This window comes from Macrobrachium nipponense, chromosome 24 (genome assembly GCF_015104395.2).
Source record: "Macrobrachium nipponense isolate FS-2020 chromosome 24, ASM1510439v2, whole genome shotgun sequence".
NCBI lineage: Eukaryota > Metazoa > Arthropoda > Malacostraca > Decapoda > Palaemonidae > Macrobrachium > Macrobrachium nipponense.
The window spans coordinates 44748209-44763541 of NC_061091.1; the positions used below are offsets into that span (position 1 = coordinate 44748209).

A 15333-nucleotide genomic window follows, 5' to 3' on the forward strand; every position below is an offset into this window, starting at 1 on the left:
CAGTGAGTTCCATATTAGAAAGTTACAGTTGTATATAGTAGACCAAATGGCCTAGGGATAGATATAAATAATCTGAGTTGGACAAAAGATGTTAGCCTATGAATTTACATGTAAGTAACTTTCTGTTTTCATATAGCATTTACTTTTGATTTATAATAATCTGGATTAGGCAATGCCCTATACTAGGCTAAGAGGAAATAATTTTGGAAACATCCTATTGTTGGTGACCTAAGTGGTAGTTTAGCCCAAATAGCCTAGGACAGGATATATTTCAAAACTGATAAAAGCTACAACCATGGGTTGTTTCTGTTGTATTCTACATGAAATTGTGCACATTTTCATATATAAAACTTTATGTAACGACTAATATAAAACGGTGCAAACATTACGACAATCTGACGAAAGAATTTCTGATTTTTTCGGAAGTTACCGCGCGGACGCAAGGAAAAAGTTTTTTTCAAAAATTCACCATAAATCAAAATACTGTGCTAGAGACTTCCAATTTGTTGCAAAATGAAGGTAAATGATTGAATATTACTAGAATGTAAAAGTTTTAGCTTACAATTGCGTTTTACAACCATTTCAGTCGAGTTAAAGTTGACCGAAGGACGAATTTTTTCTATTGATCGTAATTTATATGAAAATGTCAAAATTGACAAAAGCTACAACCACGGGTTGTTTTTGGTTGTATTCTACATGAAATTTTGCATATTTTCATATATAAAACTTTATGTAACGGCTAATATAAAATGGTGGAAACATTACGACAATCGGACGAAAAAATTTCAGATTTTTTTCGGAAGTTACCGCGTGGATGTAAGGATAAAGTTTTTTTTCAAAAATTCACCAAAAATCGAAATATTGTGCTAGACTTCCAATTTGTTGCAAAATAAAGGTAAATAATTGAATATTACTAGAATGTAAGAGTTTTAGCTTACAATTGCGTTTTTCGACCATTTCAGTCGAGTCAAATTTGAACGAAGGTTGAAATTTTGGCACTTATCGTTATTTATATGAAAATATTTCAAAACTGATAAAAGCTACAACCATGGGTTGTTTTTAGCTGTATTCTACATGAAATTGCGCACATTTTCATATATAAAACTATGTAAGGCTAATATAAAATGGTGCAAAAATTATGTCAAATTGACGAAATAATTTCGGAGATGTGTCGCTGATGCTTTTTAGTGCGAAAAGAAAGAAATTCGCGCATGTGCGCCTGGGTAATGCTTGTAAACAAAACAGCAGCTTGATTTGTGAACTCCCAGCATCCCTCAAGGTGCGTGATTCAAAAGTTTTCACCAAGTAGGCCTAACTATTTTTCCGCGAATTTTTAAAAAAACTTTTTAGCGTCGACGTATGCGTCAATTAAGCACCCAACATACAATTTTCGTCAACGTTTAATACGTCCAATAGGCGTTTTAAGGGTTAATGAAAAAGATCATCATATAAAATATGTAATATAATATGCAAAATTTAAGGGTATAAGTCATAACAATTATAACAATAAATAGTCTCAAAAGTAATAACCAAATAGAATAGGGATCGAGTTTACGGATTAGGATTTATACGGTCAGTTACATTAGGTACTGCCCCAAATATTGCCTCGCTGGGAGATGGCTGAGGACTTAACAAGGGGACAACTTAAAGGTTAAGAGAGAACAGGCAACAGGGTTTTTCTCAAGGAAGTAAACAATCTATCAGTTTAGATCTGTCGGACTATAGTACAAATGGTATGACAATTCAAATTCAAATTTTACATAGCTAGTGCAAAAAGACATATACTGTACAGCCATATACAGCTGTCAAAACTAACTTATACCTCAAAGGGCTTAAGTTAACATATATTTCTAATAGAATCTATTACAAATATGGAAAATGTATGAGGAACTACAGAGGTGTCCCTCATTAATAATGTAATACTGACTGGCTTCTAATAACAACTTGCTTTATATCACTACAGAGCTGCCATTGTGCAGGAGCCTCAGTTCAAGTGTTCAGGATCAAATTGCTCGGGTTATTTTGTGCCAGTGGGTATGGCTCATACCAACTGCATGGGTATAGTCTTGTAAAAAACAATTAAAATTTGCTTGGTCGACAGATATGTACCAGACTTGTAGTATGCTACTGGTAGCAAGTTTTAAGAATCAAAGTTAGGAATAAGTTAAGGGGAAATTGTATCTTTCTGGCAAAACTCTGGCAGCCAATATGTAACCCATCTTTCTCAGGTCAAGATTTATGTTTGAGTTAAAACCCAGTAACATCAGTCACAGTTACCTCCCAGGTGTTTTGTGTTTGGGCAAAAACCCAGTATTATCAGTTCCAACTTCCTCCCAGGTTAAACCTGCAGAGGAGACAGAGAGATTTTGGCACTATGGAATATGAAGGGGGCATTGCCACTGAAATGACCCTGCTGAATCCAGATGGATCAGGGACACAAATTTCAGGTAGTCATGGGAGAAGCCTTATAGAAGGACTTCTATCCCTATTACAGCTATCAATGCAGAAGAGGATCTTTTCCCGCAAAAGGGATACCAGGATCCATCTCACTCTGACTGATATGTATTACTAAGTTTTTGGAGGGGTATTGTTCGGCCCTTATAGTAACAGGCAGTTACAGTTCAGTTGTTGAAGCTCAGTCAAAATGTGCAGGCTTCCCCATATGGGATACTCAGCTTGCAGCATTTGATGTAAGGAAATTAGGATCTTTCCCCCAAAAGGGATACTAGGATCTACCTGAATCCAATGGAAATGACAACAGTTTCAGAGTAGTAATTCACCCAGTTGTAGATAATTAGTCAGGTTATGCAAGCTCCCCCATAAGGGATACACAATTTGTGGTATCTGATCAATTTTGTAGAGAAATTATGAGTAACATCAGACAATGTCATTGACAAAGAATGGAAATGTATGAGCAACATGATGCAAGATTCCTAAAAGGAATTTAAGTTAGTCAGGTACACTCTAAAGTGTAAAAGTACTGCATCATGCAACCCAAAAGTGAGAGGGGATACAAATGCGGCACAATTAAGGCCTAGTGTTGGAATTATAACTGGAAACCACTATTGGCCGGGTCTGAATATAAAACTTCAAATCAAAACATGATAGGGGCTCCAATACTCAACCCTGATGATACTTATAATCCTTGGGTAGATGCATCAGTGCTCATTTTCGCTCCCTATAGTAAATGTCTAATTAATGAGAGATAAACTATGATGAAAGCTGTGCACGTGAAAGACCACTAACAGAAATGGTCTTCTCACCTGTGTCTATAACGTTAAAAACTATAAAAACACCCTTTATCAGGACCAAAGTTGCTCACCAGAGTTCCACCCTTCTGTCCCTGCATTTTTAGAATTATCAATCTTGTAAAGACAGATTTTCAGAATTTTGCAGTGATTAAAAGACTAGAGACAATGATAAAATTAAAACCATTTGTCAATGTCATCCCAGTTTTGGATGTGCAATACTAAAGCTCCCTTCTGAAGGGGAAAAGCCTCCTTTATTTATAGCTACACAGCAATGTAGGACCCCTATGACAAGAATCTCAGTGGTAACAGCCTCAGCAGAATTTCATACTTGGATCCACCTCTTTAGTCTTATAGCCTCTACCACTTTGCTGGAAGTTGCCATCAAAAGTCTTCCAAAATGTTCCAGAGCAATTGTTGCTGTTGTGAATAAGTCTCATGAGAACCCTGTGACTTTCAACAATGGCACATAAAAGCGCAAATGGAAACAGAGGACTCCAACTAAGTCACTTCCCAATGCAAGTTCATTATTACATAATAATCCTTTCTGTAAGGACCTGTTTGAGGAGTTTGTTGTGGTTAAAAATTTAACAGGCTAGCCCACCAACAAAATTGTATAAGAGTACGTACTCTCTTTTGGGAAAAATCCCAAATTCTTGGTAATTCGTATTTTTCCTAGCTATACTTACCTCGAACTACTTAATAGGAGAACCTGGATGTCAATCCGGTACCAACCAGAAAAAATCTGGTTATCCTTCCACTCCTAGCCAGGTACATGCCCTGAGAGTCAACAGCCATGCGACCCACGACCTACTACCTTAGTGCTTTCCTCTTCTTAAAGTTCCTGCCCTAAGGTACACGGGGACAGTAGGGAGCGCCTGAAACCTAAGTAGTTCGAGGTAAGTATAACTAGGAAAAATACAAATTACCAAGAATTTGTGATTTGTTCAGACGCCATACGTATACTTACCTCCAACTACTTAATACAAGACTTATCCTTTAGGAGGAGAGAGTAGCTTGGGGGGAATGGACCCACAGGTTGGTTTAGGAGAGTACCCATTAGAGTCCCAGACCCGCTCGAAAAGAAGAGTGGGGCTGGGAAGGGGTCCGCCAAGAGCGCTGGCTGGAATAGAAGGGTAACCCGGAAAGGTGACAATGATAAAGCCCTATGAAAACTTGCCTGAGGCCCAGGGAGAGGTGTACCAGGAAGTCTGCTAAGTGAGGAATCTTGGCCTGCAGAGGCTTGAGACTGCTTCCTCTCCACCAGTTCCCAAACGCCGTCCATTTGGCCTGGAAGACGGCCTCGGACTGCCAGGAGGAGTTTGAGGGACCCGTGGGACCTCAAGGAGTTCCTGGGGCCTGCAACTACCTGGTCTATATGGTCCAGGACCTAGGGGGTGTTCCAAGTCTGGGGAAGACTCACAGGAGGCTTGGCCTCCTTCGGACCCCCCAAGAGGTACTCCACAGCTACGGACCTCTTGGCATCAGGAGTGGGGTGGGCTCGGCCAGATGGTTCTTGGCTCTGAGAGCCAGGACCCGCTTAAAGGTCAACCCCTCGTCCGTGCTGCCCTGCCCATCCCAAGCACTCTGGAGCTCATCCTGGATTAATGCCAGGTCTTTACCATCCTCAAGGAGACCAGCAGGGACCATCACGGGCGGAGGGGGAAGGTTGGAGATGGCGGGCGGCTCCGACCAGGGGCTGCCGGTGGGAATGGGTGCTCCACTAGGAAAGGAGCCTCGGACCGAATGGGACTCCCACTGGCCTGGACTTGCACCCCAATCCTGACCAGAGAGGGCAAACGACTTCGTCTCCTCTGCGGGGCGGAAGGAGGTTGAGGGACGCCAAGGAAAGGGGTCTGCCCAGCACGAGCGGCCACTGGTACCGGGGTGGGAACCATCGAGACCTCAGGGGGAACCACCGGTGGTGGAGAGGAGCACCCCGCTCAAGGGACCGTCATGTGAGCCGCAAACTCAGGGACCCTCCACAGGGACCGAACGGTCGGGGAGCGGTGGAGCCTGTGGTGGCGAGACCCGTCAGGATGGCTGCCGCTACTACTCTGGCCCCTGTGGGCCCGGCTGCAACAGGGAGAGAGGGAGTAGCAGCCTGGGGAGGAGGAAGAACATGCTCGCCTCCTCCCAGCACAACACCTCCACTTCACTCCACGGCCCTCTTACAGGAGGTCCTGTTTGAGTCTGAAGACTCTGAGGAGGAATAATTCTTGGGAGAAGGGGGCCTCCTCTTGCCCTTCCTCTTATTGCTCTCAGTCCAGGAGAAGAGGGCCTGGTGCTCGGACTGGGCTCCGACAACACCGGAAGGAGTGGGGGCAGCCCCCAGCACTGAGAATCGTCCTCCCCCAAGGCAAGCAGAACAGGGTACGAGGGGTGTCGGACCAAGACAGGGACTGGAACCTTGAAGACTCCATCAGCTCCTGCTACTTCCTCTGGCAGCCAAGCCCCTCGGGGAGGTGAAAAGGGAGCTCGGACAAGGTGGACAACATACCGAAGGCCACCTCGGCTGAGGCAGACTGGAGCACCCGGCTCCGGGACCGCGCGCACCATAGAAAGGTGAGCCACTCTCACCAAGCGGAGTGCAGCTGAAAACCCCTCGGCCGACAGGGGCCCTGAAAATTGAAGCGGGACCACACCACCTTCAGGAGGCCATTGTCCTTGTGTGGTACAACCTGTATGAGAGAAACAGAATTGACTGGACATCTGACCGCAATGCCTCTCGGGGCCGGAGTCCCAAGGCAGGGCTGTGTGGACCCCCAGTTTCCTGGCTACAGGTAGCTATGTGTCCTGGACGGGTATCCGGTAGCTGTCCCTCAGCATCCGGACTGTCCAGTGGCCGACCCCACGAGCCTGCCCGCTCTGCCAATGATTTGAAAGGCAACCCCCCTACCTGTTGCAGAATTGGATGAAGGGGGGGGGGCCTCTTGTCCTACTCCCTCCTAGGGGAGCAGCCGTTACAACCCCTTCAGGAGGCTGAAGACCTGGGTCTGTTGGAGGGGGAAGATAACGAGGGAGGCCCCAGGAGAGGGCCAAGTCCCTTGTCCTAACCAACCCATCAAAGGCTGGTTCCCAGCTATCGGACATCCTCTGCGCCCCATACCTCTGCTGTTATCTACGTCAGGGAGCATCCAATTCCCTAAGCTGTGCTGGGTGCCTGAAGGAGGAGGCCTGTAGATGAAGGAGTCCTGGCTGGCCTATTGTCAATGCTCCTGGGTCTCCTCCACAAGGTCCTCTGGCCAGAGGGACTCCACTGTAATCAGGACGTACATCAGGAGGTTAGCTTCCCTGTCCAGAAGTCGTCTAGGCCATCTGGCTAGCCTGGCGTCCCTCCTGCGGAGGACCCAGTTAGTCCATTGGGTGACCGCCTGAGAAGTCAAGGAACTGATGGCCTTCCACCGAACAGGACCAACTCCTTAAGTAGGGCCAACTCTGTCCAATCCTTCAAGTTGGTTGGTGGCAAATATGGCCACCACCCCAGCCTGTAGGTCAAGCCAGGTGGCTGCCTGGACAGTGGCCTACGCTGTGGTCTCCATGCATGGTCACCTACTCTTGAGAAGGACTTGGGGGTAGAAGAGCTTGAGGGAGCTGTGGGGCCGCAGGGAATTCTTGGACCAAGATGTTACCTGGCCCACTTGGGCAAGGGCCTGAGCCCCACTCCTCATTGGGGGAAGGGCTCCTGGAAGGCTTGTCTTCCTTTGGGTCCCTCGTTAGGAACTCTACCAAGGAGGGTATCTAGGTGTCGGAGGAAGGGATAGGGTCTGCTAGACGGTTCCTCCTCCGAAAGAGGGCTAGGACCCGCCTGTAAGTTGAGCCCTCAATGTAGATGCCTTGCCCTTCCAAGGTGTTAGAGGCTGACCTGGACAAATGACTCGTCCTCGCCGTCTTTCAATAAGCAAGCAGACCCCCCGTGAGAGGGCGGATGTCTCACTCCAGGGGCTACCAGCGGAACCAGGAGCCTCACTGGAAGCGGAGTCGAAGTCCGTACCAGCGGAGCCGTCATGGGAGTCCCACTGGCTGACGGAGCGTGCAGGGGAAAGGCCGACAGGGATGCGGTGCACCCAGCTCGCGGGACTGTCATGAAAACCACAACCACAGGTGAACGCGGAATGGACCATCCGACCGGGGGAGCGGGGCATCCGCAACGGCATTCCCCATCGTGGCGGCTACAGCACCTATCCCAACCTCTCCGTTCTAGGCAAAGACGGGAGAGCGGAGCACGGCATAGGAAGGAAGGGGGCAAACCTGCTCGACCCCATGTAGCACAGCGCCTCTTCTCCACCCTGCACCCCCTTCTATGGGGGACTTCATCAGAGGGAGAGGGGGACGGGGCAGCAGTGCACCCCGCTTGTGGGACCTTCATGGGAACCCCGAGCACGGGTGAACGCGGCACGGACTGTATGACCGGGGAGTGGGGGGGACCGTGATGCCATGCCCCGCCTCGGTGGCTAACCACCTATCCGAACCACTCCAGTCTAGGCTATGACGGGAAGTGGGAGCGCGGCATGGGGAGGAGGGGCTGAACCCGCTCAACCCCACGTAGCCTGGCGCCTCTTCTCCACCCCACACCCCTTTCTACAGGGGACTTCATCCGAGGGAGAGGTCGATGGGGCAGCGGCACACCCTGCTTACAGGACCATCATGGGGACCATGAGCATGGGGGAACGCGGCACGGACCGTCTGACCAGGGAGCGGGCTAACTGTGACGGCATCATCCGAGGGAGGGGAGCAGTCCGACACAGACATACCTCCTCTCTCAGCTGAAGCACTTCCATGGGTAAGTCTGAATGGAGTGCGAGGGGTGCCGGTCCAGGACCAGGTCTGGCACACTGAGGGACCCATCAGCTCCCTCTGCTTCCTAGGGATGCCGTATCCCTTGAGGCATGTACCTGGCTAGGTGTGGAAGGGATAACCGGATTTTTTCTAGTCAGTACCGGATTGACATCCAGGTTCTCCTATTAAGTAGTTCGAGGTAAGTATACGGCATCGGAACAAAGGGGGGATTTAGGAAACAAAAAACCAAAACCTCCCTTTACCGAACCCAAATTCCATACAGTTTACTTTTACTTACCGAACCCAAATTCCATACAGTTTACTTTTACTTGACATTTTTATTTACCAAACAGACATGCATTGTGGATAATATAGAATTCATAACGAACCTAGGTTTAGCCCAAAGATTGGACTATGCAGACTACAAAATGCGAGATCTTTTGGAAATAACTTTTATGCAAGTAGTATATGGCTTGTCAAAGAAAAATCTGATGATTGGGAACAACTATAATTCGAATAGCCAATTGTTATATTTATTATTTATAAATTCTTAATATCAAAAAGGAAAGTGTTTCATGTACAACAAATAAACTTTCATACATGAAACAATGCATGTGTGTCTGTTCAAAGAGAATGTCATTTTCAATGGTACCACACTGATAATCCTATAGCCAAGGGATAAATTATTATCATTATATCATGGTTGGAAAGAGCAGACTTAAAAATACATGACAGTGGTTAAAGGGAATGGCTGTATGTATGTATGTTAATAGACTTATATGAGTTAAAATATATGGAATGAGAAACGGAAACTGATAAAAAGCAATTGTAGCCTCCATACACTCAAAAGACAGCACCCAAAGGAGAGTACTTGTTATGTTGCATTTTTTATTTTATGCTAACAGTCTGGGTAGCATAAATGTTTGCTAACTGCACTCTAAGCTGGCAGCTGGGGGCACCAAAGCTGCTTCCTATAGAAAGATAGATGTCCATCTCAATGGCACAATGGTCAATGGTTTGTACATATTCTCAGACCTTGGACTTGACGATAGCCAGAACATCTGTGAACATGAAGTCTAATTCATTACCAGATATATTCATGGGTTCTTCAATTAGGTATAAAAAATTGGAGGATGCACAAAACTCAAAAACAGACTGGCTATGTTGATCTGTGGGATTTGAATTAAGCAACTCACTGTGCTTTGTACTTCAGTCCTCACAAATAACGAATGAAGCTTTAGAATCTTTCGACTGGCCATACTAATCCTCTCTGAAAGACAATCATATATGGAATCATCAATATCTGGAATGCAGTAGACAACAAATACATAAACATTGTAGAACACTCCAAATTTTTCTGACAATAAATAGGCCGCCCAGAACTAGGGTATACAGCCATACTGTGCACATGTCAGATGTTACAATGATAAATAGCCAGGGCTATCAAACCCTTGGATTAAGAATTCAACTTCTGACTTGTCACTACAGAGAAGTGTCTCAAATAAAAATACCAAATCGTAGTTACAGGCACAACTCTAGACAGCAAGAAAATTTGAAATTAAGCTCAAATATTTGAGTACAGTACTCTGAAATTTTTCTCATCGTACTGAGCAGAAGGCACAGGGTTCAACTCAATGTCTCCTGAAAGAATTAAAATTAACAACATAAAATTTGAAGCAAAACTAATAAATGAATTAATAGTAACAACAATATAGAAAGAATCAACAAAACAACAAACAACACAATGAACAACAGCATTTATATAATTTACAATAATTTTACTATAAGGATGAATAAAGAAGACCATATGTCATTCAAAAAGTACAGGAAGCAACTTTTCAACAAGGTGGAGCCGGGAAACCTTGTAAGACAAAAAATGAAACTCAACAGGTCTGCCACAACAATTGGGGTAGGGCTGTCAGGATGGATTTGGGAATTATAAAGAGCTGAGAAGGAAAAGATTAGATAAAGAAGAAGACCCTTTCTTGATATTTCACCAAGCAACTTTTGCTTTTTCATCAGTCTATCCTACACCCGGTGATAAAACAGTAAAGTGAACAAAACAGAAGATAAATGCCTGATTTTACCCTTAAGACAGGGAACTCAAATGCAAGACCATGGAAGGCCAAAGTACAATGGCCATGGCACAGCCCAAAGTTGGAGAACAAGGTTTGTATTCAGAGGAACCTTTTCTTTGAAGGGTTTCCCACCAAGGCTAAAGGGTCCCTTCCACCCACTGGTTTGATTTCAGTGTCCTTCTCCTAGAAGAGTTGCCTACCAAGGCTAAACCCTTGTCTACCCCAACTCACATAGACAGGGATGTCACACCCCGAAGTGAATGCTGCTAACATAGTGGTGGTCTTGACAAAGACATCTAATCAATCTAATAAAACTCAGTATCATATCTATGATTGCAATGACATGACATTTACTGTACATTTAGTTCTAAAAAAAATCTAAAGTATTTAAAAATACTTACTACAACAACTTGTTTTATATTCCATTTTAACAGCCTTCTGATTACATGAAGCAGTAAGATCTGATATGCAGTTCAAATACAAATCTGCCATATATTGTGAAGGAGTTATCAACAACACTTGAGGACCTGCATAGAAAAGGGAAAAAGGTGATCTTTAGCAAGTCAATTTAAACTACAATTCATTACTTGATGAAGATTAAAACTATATCACTATGCCTGAGCAATAACTGTCAACAGGGTGTGGACCTTACACCATGAAGGTACCAAATGAAAATGACTGAGCTGGGAGCTTATTTACTAAAAAAACTATGCTTTAATCCATCACACCATGAAGGTAAACTAATAAAAAGGACCAATTTGAAACCTAAGTTACAGAAGTATAGGCTTAAATATTAGGGCCTAATAATAATCAACTAACTGAAATGAGTATTTGAAAATTCTAATGAAACTACAATTAAAGAAATTTCATGCAAATTACTTACATTTCATGTTAGGGAGTTTATAGAAATTAGTAACAGCTCCACTTAAGAAGTTGAGAGTATTTCCAAGCCCTTCAACATACAAATTTTCCCAGCTGTCATTATAAAACATGTCGGGTTCACCTGTTATAAGGATATAATGCATTAACAAAAATACAGCTGATACAAATACTGTAAAACATATTTCACTTGTCAGTTTTAATGTAAATAAAAAAATCTTATAAGATGAACAAGCTGGTTTAAGGAAAGACATGAGTTACATAGTTTAAATATCTGTCAACACATAATGTGCAGTGTATGGGAATTAAAAATCCCCATCTGACAGCACTGTTGATTTCAAGAAGTCATTTAACAGCTTCACTTTGATAATCTTGCAAAATAATGTCAATCTATGTGAAATCATTCATTTACAAAGTAGTAACCCCTTGATTATCCGGACCTTCATTATCTAGAACTCATAATTATTAAACACCTCAAAACCAGGGACAAAGGCCCCAAAGATTTGACATAAATTTTTCTTAAATTTGAAAAAACCATTTTCTGATGATTGGCAATGTTGTGAGGCCTCAGGAAAATGTTGGTAATACTGCTTACACTCATAAACAGACTAAGAAAGGGTTCTGAGGGGTGATGGAGGCCTAAAGAAGTTTTCAGTGGGGGGGGGGGGGGGGGGCAGGGTCAGAGGGCTGGGAACCATGGGAGAGGTGAGGCAATAAGGCTGTGTAAAGAACTAATTCAAAGAGGTTGATGTTTTGGAAGGTGGGTGGAGCTGGGGAGCAGTTTCCCTGGCATATTCTCATTTTTTACTTTTACAACCCAAGAATAATTATAATCATATGCATTGGGTAAGCACGAAAGCACACACTCATGTGCTGGCTGGTGGCACCAAGGCTTCAACAATTTTACATTTTAAATAATTTTATGTTCATTACAGATGAAATATCAACTCTGATGAAAAATTCTCTTTTTATGATCTGTGTGCTAATCATACTTATAATGAACTAAGCTTGTAATGAAATTCTGTACAATAAATCAAGAGAACCAATAAAGAAAATTGGTAAAAGTTATATCATGCTAAGAAACACACACGAATGCACACAGCATGTGGAGAAGGTAATGACAACATTGATGAAATGCCACATGAAAACATAAACACATACACAGGCATACAGATTAAGCTTCCATATTATGTGATGAAATTTTGTCTGCTAAACATGATTTCATCGTATGTAAATCTCGTCTCGTGTAAATCACATTTCCGATAGTCCAGATAACTTTGGGCTATTCTCCTCATCTTAGTAATCCCATCATCTTGTTAAATAAAGTAAACCCTCAATTATCCAAATTAATGGAGCCAAGGAGCATGTGGATGATGACAAAATCTTGATAATTGCAAGTAAAAGGGCAATTTCAGACCATTCCTCACCTAACCTGGTCAATACCACATAAACCACATAAATGTAAACAATCAGTGTATGCTTAGAAACAACAACCAGCTTTAAACTGAAAACTTTATGCAAAAGGCAATTAGTATCTACCATTTTTCCCCGTATTTGCAACAAAATATACTACATAAATATGATATTTTTAAAATAAAAAGTTTTAATCATACTTACCCAGTAATATGACAAATTTTCTAAGACAATTTGTATTTTTCATAGCTACAAACCCGAGGTCTTAAAAGTAGGATAATTTCTAGCGCCTAGCTGGATCTGGTTAAAAAGCAGATGAAAGCAAGGAATCTTGTGATATCTGGCAACGCATGCATAGATCAGGTGACGAGTGGTCAAAGACCACGCACCTACACCACCGTGTCAGTCTTTCCCAACTCAGGATGTCTTAACAAACAGAGGGGCAGCTAGAGGCGGGCAGTATACCGTTAAGACCTCAGATTTGTAGCTATGAAAAATACAAATTGTCTTAGAAAATTTGTCATACGCAAACAAACCTTCAGTCTTAACAATAGGATAGATTCATACTTGGAGGGAGGTACAAGACATCCTAAACCGGCTGGGGGCCTACCCACCAGTCCAGCTTCCAGAAGAAATGACTTCTGGAGAGGGACTGAAGCCTGTTGAGAAGCTAGATAAATTAATATCTAACCACTCAGACCCTGAGTGACGTACAATGATATATGGGAGAATCATTGTAATAGGGAACCAAAGAGAAACTTTGACTGTCCAATAGCAAACCAATACACCAGGGTTTGTACTACTCCCAACTCCTCCTTGCCAAAGGGTGGAGCATAAGCTACCGAATAAAGGGTTTATTATCAGTATATTAAGCGACCACACTATCAGTACGACTACCTTACTCACCTGTATCAGAGCAGTCCAGCGAATGATGTGTCTATTCCTTAACCCGCCCAAAGGAAGAAGGAAAGGTACATGAGAAAGAAGGAGACCAGCCAACTCACTCATTCTCTCACCCACACAATCATCTGAGGTAAGATACAAAAGTGCCCTGTTAAGGGCAACTAAGAGTTACACAACCTGTTGGGCAGCCACCACAGGACCCAGGGAAAATGTATCCGTAGATCTGTGGGCAACATCCTTAAGATAGAAAGAGGTGAACGTGGACTGGCATAACCAAGTACCAGTGCTCTGCACTCTATGTACAGCCATAACCAAGTACCAGCGCTCTGCACTCTATGTACAGCCAAGTTCTTTTTGAAAGCCAGAGAGGGACCAATACCTCTAACGTCATGTGCTCTAGCCTGCACAGACGTGGTGGTGGAATCATCAAGAGACAAGTATGCCTGTCTGATGGCTTCCCGTATCCAAAGAGATAATATTCTTAAACACCTCTTTCTTTGTACGGCCTGTGCTAACAAAAAGTCTGTGGCAGCCAGGTCTAAGGTGCCAAGTCCTTTTAAGATAGCAACACATGGCCTGGACAGGGCACAACAAAAGCTCTTGAGCTTCACCACCCACAAAGTCATTCAGTGATGGAATGGAAAACGAAGTGAACCTGTCATCGTGCACAGAGGAATTTTGAGTCTTGGCCACGAATTCCGGGACAAATTCGGACGCCGACCCCCCACCCCTGGTGTGCTTCACATCATAGCTTAGACCGTGGAGCTCTCCTACCCTCTTAGAAGATGCCAAGGCCAGAAGGAAAACTGTCATGAGCATCAAGTTCCTGTCAGATGAGCATTGCAAGGGCTCATATGGACTCTAAGGAAGGTTAAAAAGTCTGCTATTCGCTGAACTGAGATTGCGAGTGGAGAAAAACCCTGTTACGATACCAATCACAGTAGATCGCTTATTTGCCTTGATAAACCACAGAGGTTGACTTTCTGAGACTGCTGGACATATGCCCTGCTGTTCTCTGAGAAAAGCCTCTCACTCGAAGGAGATACTTGACAGCCTCCAACCATGAAGAGACAGGGATTCTACTGACTGGTGAAACCTTTCTGCATGCGGCTGACACAGATGTCGCCAAGGGGGAATTTCCCTCGGAACTTCTGACAACAACGACAGCAGATCTGGGAACCATTCCGCCTGAGAACACAGAGGGGCTACCAAAGTCATCCTGAAACCCTGTGAACTCATTAGCCTGTTCAGAACTTGACAGATCAAACAAAACGAAGGGAAGGCATACACCTCCAGGTTGTCCCTGGGATGTTGGAACGCATACTCTGCTAATGCTAAAGGATCTGGGAACACTGAACAGAATATCTCCAGCTTCCTGTTAAAGCGAGTCGCAAAAAGGTCCAGCATGAATCTCCCCCAAATCTGGAAGAGCTTGTCTGCTACCACTTGATGAAGGGACCACTCTGTGCCTAGGATCTGATCCCGATGACTGAGTTTGTCTGCGACCACATTCCATTTGCCTGGGATATACCTGGCTGAGAGCTCTACTGAATTGCTGACCGGCCACTGGTGAACCTCGACAGTCAAGGAGCGAAGTTGAAAAGAAACCAGGTCTCCCTGCTTGTTCACATAGGCTACCACCGTGGTGTTGTACGGCATGAGAACAACAGAATGACATTCTACCTTCTCCCAAAACTCCTTCACACCCAGGAAGGCTGCCTTGCTGTTTGTCCTCCTAACTCCAAATGTCTGAAGTGATGAGGCTGCCTAAATGAGGCCCCCAACCTGCGAGGGAGGCATCTGGGAACAGAAGGAAGTCCGGTGGAAGAGAACGCGGAGGGACACCCTTCCAGAGATTCCAGTCGTCCAACCACCAACGAAGGTCTTCTCTCACTTCCAGAAACAGAGGAACCTTTAACAGGGGTGAGTTCCCCGCTGGAGACCAGAATTCTCCGTCTCCATTGCAGAGACCGTAGATGAAAACGCCCATGAGGGACCAGCTTCTCTAGGGAAGACAACACTCCCAGAAGAAC

The 15333-nt window shown here is 44.2% G+C and overlaps 1 protein-coding gene across 2 annotated transcripts in view; it reads right to left on the bottom strand.

Moving 5' to 3' along the window:
• The window catches only part of LOC135205593 (uncharacterized), a 514233-nt gene that overhangs the window by 37280 nt on the left and 461620 nt on the right, over positions 1–15333 (bottom strand). For both annotated transcript variants that reach the window (XM_064236362.1, XM_064236363.1), the window contains exons 13-14: positions 10989–11108; positions 10507–10632 (exon numbers count right to left, since the gene is read on the bottom strand). In XM_064236362.1, coding sequence (XP_064092432.1) covers positions 10507–10632; positions 10989–11108 — 246 coding nt within the window. The remainder of the gene's footprint in view (positions 1–10506; positions 10633–10988; positions 11109–15333) is intronic.